Here is a 22,017-nt window from a genome sequence, read left to right on the forward strand (position 1 = left end):
TAATGATGGAGAGGTGCATAATTTCAAATTATTATTTTCTAGAGACTGTATCAACTCATGCTGTTAGCTGGCAGAGTACAACATCACCCAGTAAACCAATGACCCATGACCGGACATATTATTTTTTACCTTATTGGGATGATAAACCATGTATGTATGTCCGATCTGTTTGGCCTGATTACAGAAGAAGAATGTACAATTCCAACATAATCGCAAAGATCGTTGAAAAGCTGGTGAGGCTAGATGATATTCAGAGATTAATTTTCATGGCTGAAGTTGTAAAATAATTACATGTGTTTACTCCTTTCTTGAGCATTTATATGTCGGAAGACTGCTTAAATTTCAGGAAGAAGGCCTTAATGAGGTTCAGCACCTAATACTTATTGAAGATTCAAATGTGGAACGAAAACTGAAAACTGTTTTAGAGCATCTATCAGAGGGATGTGGAAGATATGTTTCAATTACTAAAGGAACTGGATCTGGTGCAACAATGGGGAAAACCAAACTTGATAAGGAAAGATCAAAACTTTGTCAAAGGGAAATTGTGAGTGATATTCATTTGAATAAGCCTACAATATATTTTTTGAAACCTCTGAGATGGACTCACAAGTTATATCAAATAATTCCGTATAAATTATTTTTGGTGGTTATGTTGAACCACTGCCGACCATTCCCCACTAGTTATAACATGGATCAAATTAGTCATGAATCCAAAATTCAATCCAATCTAAATCATTAAGCATAGACATTTAAAATTATGAACCTATTTTACAATTAAATATTTTAGCTGAATTCAAATGCTGTTTCATCCATTGTATACTATTTGTAATTCATGGCATAGTGTTTTATCTTTTCCTTTACATGAAAAATAAAATTTTTAAGTACTGAAAAAATGATCATCTCCATCAAAGAGAATCTTTTATGCCCCTATGATCAAAAAACCATTTGATACAAACGTTGCTTCATAATCATCCAATACCAGTTTAATGTTAAGTTGAACATTAGACAGTGGTATATATTTAACATTCATTTTAAACTTTCCGTTTTTCTTAAATAGGAACAAATTGGGCAAATGTCTAGAAATCTAAAGGCCTTGGTTACAAAGAGTTCTTTCAAGGAAAGATACAAAACTGCTCACACCTACCTCCAAAAGCTCAAGTTTCTAATAGAAGATGTAAGTATTTTATCACTCTGCCATGTAATGGAAAATATACCCTAATACCAATCCTTTTACACCTTCATGTTACATTGTAGGGCATTAAGAATATGCTCTTTTATTATATTCATTTTCAAATATCATGCTACATTTCAGCCTCAGCATTCTTTGCCTGATATATTTATATGGGTGATTAGTTCTGGCAAGAGAATGGCATATGAAAGGATAGCTGCTAGAGATTTAATTTATTCGATTGTTGATGAAGAGAGTGGAAAAGACTGTGGGAAAGTACAAACTCTTTTTCTCAAGGTAAAAATGAGACTACTGATTAAATCATTCAAGAAACATTTTACGAAACTTGAAAAAAAAAATTTTTATTGTTAGTTACCAGGTAAAAAAGGATCTGGACCAACTGGATGGGCGATTCAAGCAAAGCTTCAAGTTTATGCATGGCTAGGATTGATAAAACATAAAGGAAATTTCATAAATGGCCTACCAAAGGGATATGGACTTTCCCATGAAATAAAGAATGCTGACCGTCCTAGAGCTCTGCCTCCATCAGTTATACACTATCTGGAAAAACATGTAAGTATATCAGGAGTTGTAAATTAATTGCAAGAATTTGAACTCATTTGTCTATGATGATTTCATGATTATGGCTGTGATCTGGTATTATAAAGTACTAATTAAGAATAATTCTCTGCTGCCTCAAATTGCATAATTCTTTTATTTTTTCCATTGGAATGATTTTCTTAGCATTTAATGCAATAAAAAGTATGGTTCATTAAGTACGAGAAAAGTGAAATATCATTAATCAGAAATAGGGTGTTCCCTTTTAAAGTGTTCTAAATTGTTGACACTTGAAATTTTAAGGTTCCCCATGTTGGTGCAGTATACCCTTGCTAATCAAGACACAGTTAATCTATACACCTACTTAATTCAGGCAGAATCCGGCCATGTGGTGAAGATGGTTTTGTATGGAAGTCTCAATATGGCTGCAATGTAGTACTTTGCCAAAAACTATTTTGTGCTTCCATGTTCCTCTGGACATGAATGAAGGGCATATTGAAACATTTCATCATTTTTTCAGTATATATTCTAAATTATGAATTACCAGGGCTACATGAAGCAACATATTTGTTTATGATAGATGAAGAGTCCTTTCAGTCCACTTTTTTAATCTCTGAAGCACATAAATTATTTTGCATTCTTCTGGTGCAATATGGTGCTACAAAAATTGCATAAAATATAGTGTGGCACTAAAAGAAAATACATAACTTAACTTCATAGACAAGATGAAGGTTCTTGAGAAGTTGAAATCTGGGGTCTCTGTAGTTAATTTGGTTGGCAGGTTTGGTACAGCTATGAAGACTGTACCTGATCTGAAAAAGAAGAAGGGTAAAATCAAAGTGTTTGCCCTCCATTTAGATGTTAAAACCTGGATGTAGACCAGAAGCCTCAGAAAACAATGAGGTTATGGGAAGATGATAAGTTTGAAGAAACCATTCTTCAGTGGTAAGAGCAGCAGTGATCAAGTATTGCAGGAATTCATGAAACTGAATTTCACTACATGAACAGTACAAACACTTGCCAAATCCCTACATCTAGAGAAATTATCTGAAAGTAGTGGTTGTTATGATGGTTTAGGAGGAGATATATATTTTTTGATAATAGAGTGAGTGTCTGGTGAAGTGATGAGTGCTGATAGTGACACATTTATGATAAAATTACTACACTGTTGGCTGAATATGATTGGGAATTACATCAGATATATAATTCAGGTGAAATGGGCATGTACATGATGGTTTTTCCAGTAAACATGCAAGCGTTATAAAGTGAATCAAAGATTACAGGGTAAAAAATCTCAAAGAACTGGGCTCCTTCAGCATTCTAATCCAGATGGTAACAAAGGTTGAAGTGTTTTTTGGGAAAATTTGGTCTACCCTAAGCACATTTCAAGTAAACAAAAGTGAAATTTGTGTACTTTTTATTTATTTCACATTAATCCGAAAACATCACTTCAGCCTTAACATCGGACTTTTAAAAATAGTATAACAACAGAAACAATCATAAATACTCAAGCCCTAGATGTATGAAAAACCCACCTAGACATGAATCAAACCCTTGGCCCCTGTGTTGGTGGACAAGCACGCTACCCCACTTCCACCACAGCTGGATTCATAATCTTAATAACTAAAACAGCTAAATATGATGATGATGGAGAGATTTAAAAAATATAGAATAAAAATAAAGATTGATTTGAAGAGATTTTATGACAGTGGTTAAAATGACCATTCTTGATGCTAATAGATACATCAACAAATATTTTGTTGACTAATGAATCAAGAAAAATATAGTTGTAAACAGAGATAAAAGATCATAATTCATGAAATTTTAATTATTTCCATGAACTAATTGGGGAGAAAAGACACTTGGAATTATCATTCCTTTATTATTATTGGACAAAAATGGTTTAAGTGACTTATCCAGCATTTCTTGTGTTGTCATTAGCCACCTCAATTGAGAAAGAAGTGGAGGTCACCTGAGTTGATAGAAGAGGAGGGAATGCTGCTTCTTTGAGATCAATGGAAAAATCTGCCCCTTGGGCAAACAGATGCCAAATAATAAATGTTCTGCTTTAATTTAAAATGAAATTAATAATTCAGGAGTTAGTTTATTTCACACATGTAAAAAAACTTGCATACTTGAGGATAAATAAACATTTGACCTACAGACATTCTCAGGAATGCACCTTGTTCATTTCTAAGCTTTTTGGCTTGGTTCATTCTTAGTGCTATGAGTTAAGAAAAAAAATCACTGGTAGTCCCTTCATGTACACTTTAAGATACATGTTATAGTGTAATAAGTAGCAAGGATAATGTTTTCACCAAATTTTTTATAAACTTATGAGCATATTCTTGTAATATTTTTACCAAAAATCTATTAAAAGTTATACTTGAATGTGATAACTCCCATTTCATTTTTATATTTCAGACATTCCAGTTATGGGCTCATATGTATCAAGCAAGATCTTTGATTGGATCTGATGCGTCAGGTCTCTCTGATCCTTTTGCCAGGGTTATAATTGGAGAATATTGCAAAAGTACTCAGGTAAAGGTTTCTCAAACTCAGCATTTATATGATCATTTTATGAGCCACATCTTAGTGCATTTTAATTATAAGTAAATCTTGCAAACAACTACAGGTTATTGATGAAACACTAAGTCCAACATGGGATGAATTATTGTTATTCGATCAAATTCTTATCTATGGTCGAAGAGAAGATATCAAGAAAGATCCACCAACTATAATCATTGAGCTATTTGATCAGGACCAAGTGGTATGTATTCCTTATTAGTAAGTACATATATTTTTTCTTGATACTGAAATTTGAACATTTAAAGCATTTCAAGCTAACAAATGTAAATATGCTCCCTTAGCATTTTTACTAAATTTCCATGCTCTTCATAATGTGATGAAGTTAAAATCAATTATCTGAATTGAAAACTTTTCCTTTACTTTGCAGACATTATCTTTTATCTTGACTGTATCACCTACCTTGAAAAATTCCTTGTTACTCATTGATCCAGTTTTAACTTGAACAATGGGGAAATAACTTATATTTTTCCTGCTTCTTCAACACAATCCTAGCCTATTATCTAACCCACAAAACACATTATTTTTACTGCAAAGTTTATCATTGCTCCTCATATTTAATCTATGAGAAATATTGGTAAAAGTCAATCCCAAATATCTTCAAGGAGCTTATTCAAAAACTAAATAGATAGGAGGAACTGCTAATCCCAAAGCTAAATTGAGTGATATAATTTCCTCAAAAACTATTTGAAATGTGAGATCATTGCTTTATGAATTATTGGGCATCTGTGAAAAATATACACATGTTACGTGAATTAAAAATCTAGAGTCATATTTCTCCTCGTCTTATTTTAAGGAATACAAATATGCTAGTATGTAGATGAATTTATCTGGACTGATACAGATCATTTGTACCCTATCAGAAACCCAGAGTAATCAGAATGGCCTTCAAAATAAAATTACTGCCAGTATTAATTCTTAGCTTAAAATGTAACTCAGGTAAAGGTATACCCAGGTTTACAATTGAAAGAATTACATTTATAACTATTTAATGTAATTTATGTTATTCACCTCCAAATTTATATTTTATTTTTTATAAATTAAGAGATTTCCTGAATACTTACTCAAAAGATTAATTTTTAACTGTTCAAAACAGCTGTGACATACTTCATTTTATACAAATTTTCATTTACAGTCTCATCCTATATACCATGATGTAAGAAATCGTATTCAAAAGCCAGCACAAATCATCACATAAAGATGTGGTCACATATATCAAGCATTTAAACAATTTTATTAATTATAGTACATAAATATAAATAATATTTATTGGTCCTAGGGCTTAATAAAGTAAAATATAGGACATGTCAGGCAACAAGCAATCAGCTGTTTCAGTGTCTCTACAACTCCAGAAACTCTTCAACACTAAAATAGCATTTCTCTATCAGAAAATGCATGAGATATTTCTTAAATATACCCCTAGAATTAGCAGATTTTATGCCTGATGGCAGATAGTTAAAAATTTTGATGGCCACATGAAAGGAAATCTTATTATAATTAGAAGAAGAGGGGCAGATCAAATATGCATCAACACTCTGTCGAGTATTATGCCCATGCACTTTAGCATTGATGATTTGTTGCTTTATATTATCCTTTACATACATACATAAGTAATAAATATACAGACAAGGTAAAGTTAGAATTTTCAATTCTTTAAAATAAGTAGTGACAGCTATGGTCATTTGTGCCATTAGGGATAGATGGGAAAGGAAGGGTGGAGAGAAACCTGGCATCGGCATTAGCCTACTCTTGTCGAAAGGTGCCAAGGGGTCCGCAGTTTCACGTTCCATCTGACAGACATCATACTCACTCAAAGTGCTCTCCACAAAGAACCTCAAGCAGGGATCAGGATACCACTGAGAGATATTTGTTGTCTCCAGGATTTGAATCCAGGCCCTCTTGGTGGGAAGCCTATAAGTTAGCCACTGCACCATCCCCATCTCCTCTTTAAAATAAGGTTTGCAAGTTTGCCGTGGGATTATTTTTGCTATATACGTAATACAACCTCCTGAAACATACACTTATGCACAATATGTGTCACATGATATAAGTACAAACATGTTACAGCTAAGATTTAAAGATTTATTAAGTGATGTCTACATGATTCTCTTTTGGAATTTTGGCCTTATATCTAATAACTCTTTTTTGCATGATACTTTGTCAGCACCCATAACAGAGTCCCAAAAGATAATTTCATGGCACAATCGAGATTGGGGTGGATTGAGATGGGGCAGTGGCTATCGTACTGGCTTCCAACCCTGAGTTAACTTAACATTAAATTTTAAGATCACTACAGTCAATTCAGTTTTTGTTCTTTTTTATGATGAGTTTGATCTGAATGATTTGATTTATAAGAAGCTGATCAAAAATTTCATCTAAATCTCTATTTGGGGGTCTGTACAAACAGATTACAAAAGTATTTCCCGCTGGTATTTTCCACAATTCGATTGCTGAAATTTCAATACATTTTTCTTTTGCAATGTACTTAGGAAATTCTAATATTTTAAGCTGGCATTAATTTTTGACATAAATACATGATTTACTATTTTTAAAAACAGAATGATAATAATAGTCGGCTAACTAATAAGTAGTTATTTGAGTGAAAAGAATTTCTTCCTCTCTGTACCAAAATTCACTTATGCACAAAATCAACATAACCAGTTGAACCAGTTCAGCTTCCCAGTCTAAGGTTTTATTTCTAATATTTTGAATATTTTGGTGGAGTAAAGAATAGAACTTAGTAACTTTAATTGAATTGGTTTTTGTTTACTCTCTCTTGCCTAGTCACTTAGGCTTAGGCCTGGTATTGTACAAGTCCATTTTTGCAGTTTTTCTTAGTTAGCAATTTATGCTGGCATTTGGGATTAATTTACCATTGAGATTGGATTCTCTTATATTTGTTCACGTACTTTGAATTCAGTTTTCTTGGAGGGAAAATATTCCCCATAGAGACATCTTCCGACCAGAGTTTTGCATTAAAAAGTTTATCCCGTTTAGTAAAGGGAGCACTAACTTTGAAAGAGTGATGTTTCTTGCCTGCCTTTAAGTTATCACATGAAAAGTTACATTTGTGGAATTTCTCAGTCAGGTACTTCATGATATTGTCAGCGGTAATGTCACAAGAAACACGTCCCACTTTCAGAGGGGCAACTGGAGAAGTTAGACATTGAATTTAATGGTGAACTATTGCCAAAGACCACATTTCATTTCCATTTATTTTCCATGAAAGAAGTATTTGGAAGCCATCCACATCAACTTCCACTTTAGCTTACTCAATAGGCAATACTTCAGGAAGCTTTAACTTTGTGGGAAACCTTTCTGTCTCCGAAGCAGACTGGGAGATACTCATTTTTTCCGATCTCACTAGTTCAAATTTGGTATTTCAGATGATTCATCCTGCTTCATATATTCTGATTAGGGATGAACTCTGGATGTTTTCGTTGGTTTTTCAGTCTCAGAATTCATCACATCAATGTAGGAAACTGGGCTATCCAGCTGAGCTGGCAAAAGAGCTCCATTGTTTATTTTTAGGGCACTTATTTGAGATTTCAAGAGTTCAATAGGCTGCCGTGTTGACAGTATAGAACTTCTTGGTGTGTCAGAGAAAAAACACATCCAATTAATATCTCTGCTATCTCAGAGAGTTTTGAAAGATAGGTCATTTAGATGTGCACAATTAAAATGATGCGCACCAGAAAAAAATCACATAAAACAATTTTATCATGTGATTTCAACTGTATTTTACACCAGCCACATTGAGAAACCTCTGTTCCAAGCGCCGCCATTATGAGCCCTAATAATATTTATTTTTCCCTTACTAAAGTTACATGAAGAATAAGATATAGGTGTATGTTAAGACCTTAAACTTTAACTGGTAGGATACTACATCTAGTGGCACATTTAAAATGCATGAAAATATTTTCCTGGTTACGATTATTCAAAGTGCAACTGGTCACTGTCCAATCTGTGGGCAGCAGTCTAATAGTAACCTCAATTACCTGCATAAATGTGGTATTTTTAATGAAATTTTCTCTTCACCTAGACCTGAGGACACCTGGAGGGCTATTCTTGTAATATGAGTTATTCAGTATAGACTCATTGTTATGGAGAACTGTAGAATCATTGGCCAAAATATATACCCGTTGAACCCTTTGTTTTATGATTTCACAGTTTAGTTTCATATGCAAGCATTCTTCTTCTCCTCTTAACCAATGTCACTACTTTCATTTTGGATGCATTTACCCTGAATTTCTTTCTACTAAAGCTATCCTGAGCTCCCTGTAAATATGATGGGCTCTCAGCCAGCAATAGGAGGAAGTACATGTGCATCTGCTATCATTAAACCTCCATTGTCCATGAATTCATCTCTCACACATATATCCATTACAATTTCATCAGCCATGGAGATAAGATATACTTCAAACCAGGTGTTCAACATCCAATTCACTCTTAAATTTGCAAGAATTTTAAAGTATTGTACTCTGGTTAATTCACCCCATATTAAGCAAAAACCATCGACAGCCCTCCTCTGTTTATGCTATCATATTTCTTCTCTGAATAAACAAATGCAAGATGAACTTTCTTTCACACATTATACATTTCTGAATCACTTGCTGAAGTGCAAACAGTTGATCTTTATATAATATTAGTATAAAAAAGGCAATAAGAATGAGAAATCTTTCAAGAAAGAATGCACATAATTATGTTATGTAAAACTCTCTGGCACAAAAATAGTTAGTTAAACTTATTCAAACAAGCATTATCTCACAGTGTTGCCAATTATATCATCACAAAATGCCCATCCCTGGAGTGGAAACAAGATTGTCATTATGTTCCAGCATTGGCATCAATTAAAAACGATTTTCAGGTGTTTTGGCTCACATAAAAAACATAATATAGCACTTTAGGGTTAACTGCTGTTAACACACCCATGCTTAAAGGTACATTTCAGATGACAAACTTAACTCTATTTAATACACATAATGCAGTATGTTTCTTCTGAAGAATACAAACTATGGTTGTCATTTATTTTTTCACATAATTTTAATATCAGCGGAGCTATTTTTTTCCTGCTTTCTTTTAGTTTCAGTTATATTTTATAGTAAAGAGAAACATATCATGATAAACTTGTGACATTTAATGAATGTTAACAGCAATATATTTTATTTTTGGAAATAAGTATCTATCTGGGGTAATGAAATTTCTGTTTTAGACTCTATTCTAATATCAATAAAGGCTCAGACTGAAATACAAGTTTTTTCTTGAATGAAGGTTGTGGCCTTAAAATGCATAGTAGTTGGCTGTTATAACCAAGGAAAAGTTAAAGTTAATTCAAGGATAACTACAGCCCTGTTTTACATTATAACTCTGCTTTCATTCATAGTCAGTAATGAGAGATAATGGGAGCTGATATTCATTGTATCATCAGATGATTGCCATTAATTAGCTTAATGATGCCATTAATTTTTATTAATCAAAATATTTCAACTGGAAATGAAAAATTCCTATCTAGTAAGAAGTCCAACATGTCATAAAAGTGTGTGATCATCTATTTTTATCAAGGAGGTGGCTACTAATATAGAGAGAGTAAACAAACACATAGGAAAATGAAATGGCCCAAATTGTGAAGTGAGACATATTGAGAGATTGAAAGGTTCATATGTTATTTAATTCATTGTATTTATTACATAACTAGGTGTCAAAGCTTAAAAAACTTTTTTTATTTACATATTTTTAACCCTCTTTCTGTGGTTCACTATCCGGAATCCTACTTTCACATGCGGCAAAAATAAAGAATATCGTGTCTCCGTAACCTTTGTTATTCCCAAAATAATAAAATAATTCAAATAATAAAAATAATCTCGATTGACTGTTTATTAAGTGGAAAATTTTTATTAATTTATTTTGACAAACATAATTTTTATAAAATTTCAAAGTATGATAGTGCACCACAGAGAGGATAAAAAGGTATGTCCACAGCAGCCTACTGTAGTTGGTACATTCACAGTAGCAAAAGGGTTAAATCAATGTATTAGCATCTAAGTTTTTACTTACCTAGTTCTGATTGTGAGACTTATATAGCACAGATTTCAGCTAATTTTTCGCAAAAGAAATGTTACTGATATGCATTGTTGACATAGATTGTAATCACTGATAATTGCACAGGGAAGTAATCAGAACTCAGTTTAAAGGAAATAATAAAATAAGCATAAAATTTAATTTTATATTCATTTTATTTTCAATCAGTGAAAGCACAATTCTTTAGGCAAAATTCAGCACTGAAATTGACCATTTAAGATGTTGAGTGATTTTCTGAGTCTTTCTTTCCGGAAAAAAATGCATCTTATAAGCCGAAAAATATAGTATTTAAATCATGATGATTTTTTTGCATTTATAAATGTTTTTGTTACCATTCAAGATTCACCCATGATGCTATGTTGTCATTGTATTTTACATTTGGTTAAGATATTCTACATTTGAATTAAAAGTTTAATCTATATTTTCATGCATAAATGGAAATTTGAATGAGATGTTTAAATTCCACTCACATTTGGTCAAAAGTAAAATCATTGACATAGTATGTAGCTGTTTCCCAAGCCTTTGATTCACATGGAGTACATATATTACTTTGTTTTATCATAAACTTGAGGAACGCATCCTTGTAAATCGGGGTATACCTATTCTGTAAATAGAGATTATATGACCTGTTTCAATATATTAAACTACGGCAAGTACTCTTGGAATTCTGTCTTTTGTAATATTATCACTTTTGCAGTGATGCTGGTGAAGTCTTCTGGGTGGTACTAATATGATATTGGAGGCTCTTAGAAATCACACATTGGCTAATGATGGAACGAGTTTGAACATTTTGAGACATAAGGTGGTGAAATAGTGGGTGAAATTATTGAATTTTACAATTGGAAAAATCAATTGGGTAATACAATATGCATTGCAATGCAACAATTCTACATTGATTTAGTGTCGCTATATAATCCTTTGGGGATCAATTTGAATTAATGTTAAATTGATTTTTTTTATAAAAGTGGATAAATAACCTTTTATAAAATTAATGTGTGATTTTTAAGAAAGTTGTTATCAGTTAGTTTTGTATTTTCGTGCTATTCTGGCTTTATCTTATCTGTTAAATGTAGATGTGGATAACTGAATTTCAAAACTTGAAAAATTTTTTGTATCATGTACAAAATATGGGTAACCTCCAATGTTTTAAAAAAATGGAGATCCAGAAGCCTTTAGCAGCTTCCTTTATAGTGTTTTTAAGCTGTAGGGTACACTTCTTTTCCAGAATGATTCCCAAAATCAACGTCCATCTCTTAGTCTGAAGGTAAGACTATTACTCTGTTCACTACTACCACGTAACAATTTGGAGCACTGCACGCACTAGCTGCGTGTGGTATTTTGGGACTGAGTATGCACCATATACATGAGCACTCTTATTTCATAAAATATGGTTTACTTTATTCCGGAAAGATGCGACTGCCATAGGATTTTAGCGTTGGTCCCAAAATTATTGAAATTGATAATTCTATGAATTAAATGTTTAAGTTTTAGTACTAATGGCAAATCGATGCATAAAATTACCACTCTGCATACAGTTACCATGATAAGACAATTCTACTGTTCAAATCTCTTATTAACAAACTCCATCACCACAAAAATCTCTGTTTCATTCCATCTCAGTACCAAACAATGAGGCAATAAGTGATGGTATTTCTTTTAACGAAGTCTATAAATACATTTTTGCTAGTTAGAGAGTGAAGTGGTGCCTACTATAATGATAATACAAATGTGACACAAGATATAGTTAAGGTATGCATGAAAAATTGAATTTTACCATTTGAAAAGTTTTTACGGAATTGAGTAGAATCGAGAATTCGAAACAAGATATGTGCAATAACTCAATGTGTCAAAATTTCACTTGAAACTCCAATAAAAGGCAAAGAATCAAAGAATGTCATTCAGTTTTTGACAAATGGTCTTCATCAACTCAATAATGCCTGAATTGATGTTTTTTCCTAATGTAACCTATGTTTTTAATTTTCTTAGTTCTGTGTCAATCTTTATTTGAATTATATCATTTTTAAATATATCAGCTCATAGAATGTTATGAAGTATTACCTGATACCAAATCTTCTAGGTACTTTAGAGTGATATATGTATCCTGGGGAGTATTCAATGTTTGAATATTTTAAAAATTGATTGTCATACCTTATGTCAGCTAATGGCAACTTAATGATGCTCCCAAGTGTTCAAAAAATTTCAATTGAGAAACTTGGGTATTTTTTTACAGTCGGTAATTCATTAAACAACAAAATTAGTAATTTGCTGTGCAAGAAGTTTGCAAGTATGCAATCCTTTACACTGTTGATTGAGTCAGTAGAATTTTCCCTTGGTCACTTGAATTTTGATAATAACTAAGCTTTGCACACCCGTGGCCAAAATGTGTCATCCTATTATGGATAGTAGTGTTTAATATGTGTGCACATGGAAACTAATATCCCAAAGTCTGGAATGCCCTCAGGAGAACACCAAGTTAACAAACATGTAAAATAGAGGGTCTCATGAAGTTCGTTATTGAGAGGTTTGCTATTAGAGCATATGAGCATTTAGGACCACTATAATATGGGCGTTGTCACTACTAAATCAATAAAATACCTATATAATGGTGGACCAAATCCTCATATAATTGTGTCTTTTTATGCCGTGGTAGTTTTTTGCAGAATAAATTCACAAATACTTAACCAATTTCACCCAGTTGTAAATTTCACTAAATTTCTTGCAGTTGTGGTACACATTAAATATGGCATTAGATATAACAAAAAGTCAGTCAAATAGCAATAGGTATCACAATAAAGAGACAGCATATATACACTATAGCTGTTAAGGCCTTCACATATTTTTTAACCCACTCACCAATCTCTTACTGTCCCTCTCTGCTGCAAATGGGGCAGAACTCTGGAACCCATCATGTAAGCATGCTGTTTCTTTATCGTGCTGCCTATAGCTATTCTCATATCTTTGTATCATCAGTAATTTTATTATGACTGTGTACCATTACTGTCATCAAAAATTTAATTTTTGCTTGTGCAAAACCACACTTTAACAATCAATTACTGCATATTTACATTTACACAAATAATATTGAAACTTATTGCACCACCATAACATTTATAACTATCTTGCCTACACAATGTGCTGAATGCTCTGCCATGTCTAATTTAACCAGCAGGCTACATGCTCTGCCTGTTGTTTTTTTTACCCTTCTTTCTTTTTATTTACTCAGTTCTTCTTTCTTCTTATTCATCTTTAATGTTGTAATTAGTGCAATGCTATCTTGAATATTGTTAGGTCGATGAAAGGAAAATTCCTCCTCTTCTTTGTCTAGCAGCAGAAAATTGCCCCAGCTTTAGAGATCAATTCTCACTTGATCATTGAAAAAGAGACTTCAACCAACTTTTCAAATTTTAGTTCCTTTTCCTTCCCTATTATTTACCTGATATAAAACGTATGTATATGGTATTGAGAATTTCATGCCCTATTTCTTCCCTGTAAAGAGATGAATGTTGGTGTGTGATGGTTTCAAATCCCAAGGAATTGAAATCACCACATCCCAACATGTAACAACATAGGAAATTTTATTTATAGAATGGTTAATTTTTATGAGATCATCTTCATGATTTAGTGCTATTTTTATTAGTCATGTTTCCTTCACCCAAATAACCCCAAGCCCCCCTCTCACCTTCAACTTCCAACTCTCCTTATCCTTTCAACCCTCTCTCCTCTATCCTAAGGGTATATATTCAACTACTGCATGTAAACGAAACTTTTACCTGATGATGCTGTAAGCTGGTGAAATTCATTGTACCTGATAATAAAATCTGTGGAAAATTATAGACTCCTTTTATATGGATTCCACACAATTCCACAGAGTGAAGCCTGAAAGTGTAGTGTGTATTAGGGATGGCATTCATTTTGCATTCTAGGAATCTTGAATTTACAGTATTTGAAATTATTTATTTCTTAACTGCATGAAACCATGATTATATTTAGTTATCACAGATGTTGTTTTGAGGTAATACTTAAATGGGCTAAATCATCTTGAAAAATTTGACTTTAATGAGAATAGATGCAAATCATAAATTTAGAGGTTCCAATAAATAAAAATGTTTCCTTAGCAAAAAAGTTCCCCAAATTTCATCTGCTGAGTGGGATAATTCTTTGCTTTGAGTATTCTATTTTGTCCACTATATTTGGTGTTTTCATTTACTCATGCATGATTTTTTTTTCAAAGTTCACCTTACATATCTCATAGTTTTACCAGAAAAAACATCGGCTATAATAGATTAAAAAATTCATGACAACCTTCACACTATTATTTTATTTTATCTTATGCACCTGCATCATTTTCTACTGGTATGTTGCTAGTATTTTCTTCATAAAATCAAATAGTTTTCCTTTGCATGTGGGGACTTCTTTCAGGATGATTTATTTTGGACCAATCATAAAATGCCACTATCATTGGCCTCTTTTGTGCCATTTTCCTTTATGCTTAAAGCTACTATTAATTCCAAGCTAATCACTACTTGAGCCTTGAATTATTTTGGCATCATTTGACTACCTATCCCATTCAGCATGCTCTCTGACTTCAGGAATGCAATTACAATTGATCAGTCTTTCAAAGTCACATATATCAACCCAAAGGTTGGTTTGATAGTCAAAGTTTGACCTCAGAGGGTCAACTGTGAGGTTAAGCAGTGAAATATGGCATGTGGAATTCACACATAAGGGTAGCGGGGAAAGTGCCTTTCCTTATACTGTCTGTGGTTTCCCAGGGACACCAAAATAATCACACAGCCATGCTAAAATAAAGAGTGTCAGTAGTACCTGAAAATAAAAGCCAAGCCCTGCAGTCAGTAGCTAATAGCTTAATCCATCTAGACTACTATGCCAAAATGATTTTTCAAATGGATTGCTCTCTTGTATCATCCAAGCCTCCATATCTGGTTGGTACCTTTTAAGGAAAAATCAAACACCCTTATATCCATGAATATGGAAGCTATGAGTGCTTTATGGTATAGTGATAATGTTTCCTATTCCACTTGCATTGAGGGTACAGACCAGTCTCTATATACTCAACCATTACTGGTTGAATCACTCCTCTTGGCCATGAGTTTTGATCAGCCCACACAAAACTATTGCCAATAACAAATATTCTCAGCAGACCAAGATGGTCATTGCAGCATTACTAGTGAGACACTACCTGCAAAGGCTTGCTAGCTGATTTCTTTCTTTGGAGTTGCACTATAAAATCACTGAGATTTATTTACATTTATCATATCTAGATATGAAGAAATCTACGGATAATCAACAAAAAATATAAAGTATTACTCACTTCAGATGCTTAGATTGACTTCTTAACTGCACCATAAGTGACATAAATTGAAATGGGAAATTCATAAAATGCTCCATTTCATGAACAATTCAGAACAAAATTAAATTGTTTCATAGTTCTTTAAATTAAGAAAATATTTTACATTATTATTGTGAATAAAATGAGTAATATTTTAAAATAAATTATCTCAATTTTTAATCCCTAGTTTCAGAAAATTTAAATTACACAAGTTTTGAATCAAACTTCATGTTTGGTAGCAATAGGCATACTTTACTCCATAAAATTTCATTCTTACTCATTTTAAAGAATGGATTACCTAATAATTAATTAATACCAAGAGTAAAAATACTTAAATCATAGTACATTTGTGTTGCAGATTAAAATGGAATATATGCGTTAGCTGTCTGATGTATCATCTCTTGGCTGCCATTTTTGAAGCTTTATCCTTTTTAAAAAGGGCAATTAATCATGATGAAAAAATACTCATCCAGATTTAGTAAAAGCATATTAACTTTGTAAAAGCTGAAGGAGAAGCTATTTCACAATTTTTGTCACCCAGCTGAATGTGAGATTGCATTAATATTTTTAAAAAATGTAAAGTTTTTTATTTTTGTAATTCATACTGTTGAGCCTAGTAACAAACAGTCACTTGGTTTTGGTGCCTTATTGTTCATAATTAGATTGTAATGTTATTGTGTTTAATACTATCCTCTCACTGGAAGCCACTGCAAAATTTTACCATGTGCCATATCTTACAGGAAACTGAGATTCAATTACAATATTAAGATTATAGAAAGACGAACATGATGATCAGCACATGGTGAAATTGCGAGAATTGAGCTGTGATTATTTACTTCAAGGCCATCCTTGATTTTATGTAGAACTCTCAGATTATAAAAAATGATTCATAATATGGTGCATTAAGGATTTTACATAGGGTTTAATGCATCTGAATCCCTATCCTTGCATAAGGCTGAAATTTTGGTTCATTATAGTGTGGCTTTCATTATGAAGTAGTTTATAATATCATTATTAGATTTTATGACTTTTAGGCCCATGTTAGATAGCTATGGTGGAAAAAGGAATGATACCAATTACCAATGGGATTTAAATAATTTTATTAAAACATAATGCTAATTATAGTGATATTTTTGATAAAGAAGCTAATTAGTGTTCAAAAAATCTAAAACACTTAAGCTTAGGCTACAATTATTTTTCATCACCACTCTAGTAAGGGGAATCAACGATACAGGCTTGTTTGTGACGCATAAGTATGGAGGATATTATGGTCTAGCACATGCTCCAGTGAAAATGGAGTCCCAAACTTTTCCATGGGGGAAAATTTGCATTTATTTTAGTAATTTACATGTCATGTAATCTCATCCATTCCAAGCTGAGACTAGTGTCTTCAGTTCTAACCATCATATTGACTGACTACTATAAGTACATGATAAATAATTTCATAAAAAAGAAGGAATTTCAACTTTCACAGTTCATATGTGCTGTAGTCACATCTGCTTCTTGCTTCTACACATAACATCATGTCATCTAAGTCCCTGACAAATATAATTTAAAAATAACCCACAAACAGTTATGTAGAAATTTGCATATGAATTAATAAGAAACATTTCTTTGTTAACAGCAAAGTAAATTCACTGAATAAGTTCAAAATTAATTCCTTAACGATTAGCAAATCATTACTGATATGTTGAGAGATGATAAAATTTAGTGCACCAAAATCCACATCAATAACTAATGTCACGGAATGAATCAATCATTTTATCTTTAGAGCAAATATAAAATGATCACTCCTTTAATACTGTTTTTGAAGGACTTTATCCCTTTTGTAAAGCAAAGTATGTCTGTAATTTCAATGTTTCTCACATCAAGTCAGAGCTTCCCCTTGTGATTTCCAATGATCTCATAGTGAATCAAGATTTACTATGGCATATATCCCACAGTAACTTGAAGTTCTGAGTGCTATAATAAATCTGCTATAAGAAATAACTGTGAGAAACTTTTTCTAGTATTTGCAGGAAACATAATTGCCTATGGTGGATTAATAAATCTTGTTAACCACTAAAAATTTGTTTTTACTCATGTTAATGATTCTGCTGAATAACAGTGAAACACTCCCATTATAGGTAGTTCCAATGAGATCAGAGCAATTTATTAATCCCTTTCCATTTTACACTGAAATAAAGGAAATATTTGGTGTAAAAAATTCTGACAGCACCATTGTTGATTGCTTCAATTCAAATTTTTAGCAATGCAAGTGAGCTCTCTGAGCAGGCCTTAATCAATTTTTTAAGTGTTCTTAGAATTAGGAAAACTTTACTTTATATCTGTTGAAAGTAACATGAATGGCAATCATTTCAACAATAATATAGGTTCAGAGTCATAATAACCCCACTTTTGTGAGTGAAGAAGGATTCCTTCCACTATCCTGCTTATTCTCATGAAGGTATTCAAATTTGAGCAAGAGTTTTTTCCATGACTTTCTCATAATGCATATCCCATTTCTACACTTAAGCAGCTTATTTGCCACCAACATGGGCTGATTAATGATTAAAGAAGATTATCATATATTTTAAGTGATTTGACAAAAAAGTCCCCTGTTGTTGAAGAAAAGAGGTTGAGTATTTAGGTACATACTATGTGCATAACTTTCAAAAATGCTTCTGAAATTTATTTTTGTTCATTATTTCAGGGAAAATCAGAGTTCATTGGCAGGGCTCTTGCAAAGCCACATGTGAAGCTAGCAAAGGAACCATATGCCAAGCCAGATTTTCCTCCTTCATTAGAATGGTTTGACATACATCGAGGACCAGACAATGCTGGTGAATTGTTAGCAGCCTTTGAGTTGCTTGAGGTGAGCTATGGCCTGTTATTTAATATTTATTCAGGAGGATAATGAAGAAGTTACATACTCATGAACTAATCCATTAATTTCAGATTGCTGATGCCTCTGAATCAGCAAATTTGCCTGCACTCCCTGAACCAAAAGAGGTTGTAATAACTGATGAGGCAGAAACAGGTGCCATCCTCCCAGTTCCCAGTGGTATTAGACCAACATTAGCCAAATACAGGTAGGATGCACCCTGATGATTTTTGAGAAGGATATTTGTTTGAAAGGTACCCCTTAATGTGCAGAATGGCACCAAATGAAAGGGAATATGTTTGTTTATTTTATTTATTTATTTAACAACAATTGGGGCAAGATTGAGACTTTATAGTCCCTCCTTCGACATAACCCCTAAATATTACATTGAAGACAATAACTAATACCCATGCCCTAGGTGGAGGAAGCCCACCTAGGTAGAAATCAAACCCACGACCTCTGGGTTGGCAGATGAGGATATTACCCCGCTGCCACCATGGCTGGGAGAAAATTTGGAGGGGAAGCTTAAGTGCCTCAGGTAGAGTTGTGTGAGATAGTTAACAACAACTGAGAGAGTTTTATTGGCCATGCACATAAAAAAAACTTGCTTTACGCATTTGCCTTTAACATGTGTTTTGGGCATTCCTTTATTTTGGAATATTGACTCAGTTTTATTTACTTGACTTTTGTATTTGCTTTTATATCATTCTAGATTTGATGATTAACTTGGGCTTACTAATTTGCCTTTAGCAGTCACATCAACCATTGTCTGGTTTTGATTTTATATTTGTTCATTGGCTCAGCATATTTATTTGGCAAAAATGTGTTCAGAAAGTATTAATTGGGTTGGCACAATATTTGACATTATTATAATTCTGTAAATCATTTTCTATGCAAACGCTTAGATTTTTCAGTGCATTAGAATCTTCGGCTGTTCATGGTAATATTAAAATTTGATCAGTGATATTTGTTTGAATTGCTGTTTCACAAGGTGCAGTGTATTTTGTTTATATTTAAGAGATGTAACAAAAGCAAACTTTTAATTTTCACTTTGTCATGATTAAGTGCATTATTTCAAGGTCGTAGTGTTTAATTCTGAAACTATAAAATCTAAGAAAGCAGAATGGTATGAACTAGGAGCTGTGCGCACCATTGTTTTTGTACATGCTTCCATAGAAAGATCAATTATGTCCCATTATGCTATAGAATGAGTGAACAAGGAATTAATATTTCAAATGAAAATAATCAGATTAAAAAAAACAATCTATCTAAACTATCTCAATATTTACCGCGTAAAAAAGCAAATTATCAATCTAAAAAATTAACCTAGCTAAACTTTCTAAAGCGTTATTTAAATGATAAGTAATATAACCATGTTGAAAGAGGAAAAGCTGCCTGAGTGTTCTGAGTGAAGGCCTGAAAGATTGTTGTTAAATATTCTTCCTTCTAGCTGTGATTCTTCTAAATAGATTTACTCAGATGAAAACTGGTCTCTCTTCCGGGTGCCATCATCTTTCAACTGCATAATACAAAGCATGCAAGCATTTAATAAAATATGATGATCAATCATTAATGTCATTTAATATTTCCAGGATTGAAGTGTTGTTCTGGGGATTGAGGGATTTAAAAAGAGTTCACCTTATGACTGTTGATAAGCCTAGAGTTGACATTGAATGTGCTGGACACATTCTTTATTCTTCGGTTATCCAAAATGCTAAGAAGAATCCAAACTTCAGTATGCCTGTCAAGTTCTTAGATTTGGTGAGTTACCATTAAATAGATATTTCATCATGTCTTGTAGAGACTAGATGATGCTATAAAAATTAGCATGCAAACTGAATAAGTTAACTCTTGAATTCATTTATTGATGATGTGGTGTTTCTTTACTCTCCACTGTTCAGATTCAGCCTCTTATTGCATATTCAGCTCCATTGATAATACAAACGTCTTTTTTTATATCCTTTCTTGGATAATTTTGTATTGGATATTACCAGGTAATAGGTGGTCTCTCAGCCCTATTGTATGAATTTCAAATGTCATAGGGGTTTGGATTGGACTATGTTCTCAGCAGCCATACCAACCTTAGGCTGTTAATTTTGATATGAAAATTTTCATAGAATATGCATTTCTTAATTTGATGCGTTCATTGATTAGTGCTGTAAACATTCACAGAGTTGATGATGTGGTTGCATATCAGTGGAATTTGGGAGCATGCCATTAAATGTATTCATAAGCAGTAGGTAAATTAAATACTCTAAATAGGTGATCATCATGCTAGCCAGAATCTAAAACCATTTATCATGGGGATATGGCAATAAGATTCCTAAAAACATGAACTCCATGAAAAGCAAGTGAACCTGAAAACTCAGAAACTAACTAATATCAAAATTAGATACTAGTTTTGGTTGATTAAGTTGATTATGCTTCTAATAGTAACATATTGTATGTCCAAAAAAACTTTTTCAACCTGCCCTTTTTAGAAAGTCCTTTCTTCTTTCATTCATAATCTTGCAGCTTCAGGGGATCATTGAAACGCTCATATATATTAGTTTTATCTTTGATTGGAATACATATTCACTGTTGTTAATAAATGCTTTCGAAATATAAATTTGCATCTATTACTTTTGCTGAAATTGACTTCCTATTTGTGTGAATCATTCTCAAATGTTGCCCTCCTGTTCCTCACCCTGACCTCATCAGAACCTAATACCACCTGTGTATTTTGGCATTTCTGTTGCATACTACTTACCTAGCTCTGTAAACATATATTATCTGAATATTTTTTAAATAAGATGACTCTGATGCATTTGTATCTACATTTCAATTCAATTTCCAGTATGTTTAATTCTTAGCTGAGTACTTTTTATGTAAATAAAAAGTATCTAATTTTTATGTTAATTAAAGGTACCTCTGATCTTTCTTTCATAAAATAAAAAAAACTCATAAAAAACTCAACTCAAGCTTATCGCTGTGTTTTTATTGTATAAGTAAATCTGGCTAGTACCTGTAATTAGTTCAATTAAAAGTAATATCAGGTTATTGTTAACTTATAGTTATCATGGTACAATTTCAATGAAGTTTATTTTGTTGTTAGGAACTTCCTGAACAAGAGCTATACTGTCCACCACTGACAATAAGAGCTGTTGATTGCAGAAGTTTTGGAAGATACACATTAGTAGGCACTCATATGATAAATTCCATCCACCGTTACATGTATACTCCAGTAACAAAGAGGGATAGGGAAGCAGGAGAGAGAAAGAAATCTTTACTACAACTCCAAGGTAAGTGGCTAAATGAATTATCACTTATGACTATTGCTTTACAGCACACGATTGTTTATCCATAACAAAAAAGACCTAGTCTACTATGATGAATGATATTCTGGGTATTGGATGCCCCTGCTGCTCACTTGAA

General features: G+C 32.7%; 1 protein-coding gene across 2 annotated transcripts in view; it reads left to right on the forward strand.

Annotated features, from left to right (window-relative positions):
- Positions 1-22,017, forward strand: part of LOC139691862 (otoferlin-like) — a 56,944-nt gene that overhangs the window by 18,460 nt on the left and 16,467 nt on the right. The window contains exons 7-18 of one of the 2 annotated variants that reach the window (XM_071589781.1): positions 43-233; positions 347-544; positions 1,058-1,174; positions 1,313-1,465; positions 1,541-1,741; positions 4,151-4,267; positions 4,362-4,496; positions 11,616-11,654; positions 18,433-18,594; positions 18,678-18,811; positions 20,196-20,364; positions 21,698-21,884. In XM_071589781.1, the coding sequence (XP_071445882.1) occupies positions 43-233; positions 347-544; positions 1,058-1,174; positions 1,313-1,465; positions 1,541-1,741; positions 4,151-4,267; positions 4,362-4,496; positions 11,616-11,654; positions 18,433-18,594; positions 18,678-18,811; positions 20,196-20,364; positions 21,698-21,884 (1,803 nt within the window). The remainder of the gene's footprint in view (positions 1-42; positions 234-346; positions 545-1,057; positions 1,175-1,312; positions 1,466-1,540; positions 1,742-4,150; positions 4,268-4,361; positions 4,497-11,615; positions 11,655-18,432; positions 18,595-18,677; positions 18,812-20,195; positions 20,365-21,697; positions 21,885-22,017) is intronic. The other variant, XM_071589779.1, reaches the window with a different exon arrangement.

This window comes from Hetaerina americana, unplaced genomic scaffold (assembly GCF_022747635.1).
Source record: "Hetaerina americana unplaced genomic scaffold, ioHetAmer1.1.p SCAF_4, whole genome shotgun sequence".
NCBI classification, from domain to species: domain Eukaryota; kingdom Metazoa; phylum Arthropoda; class Insecta; order Odonata; family Calopterygidae; genus Hetaerina; species Hetaerina americana.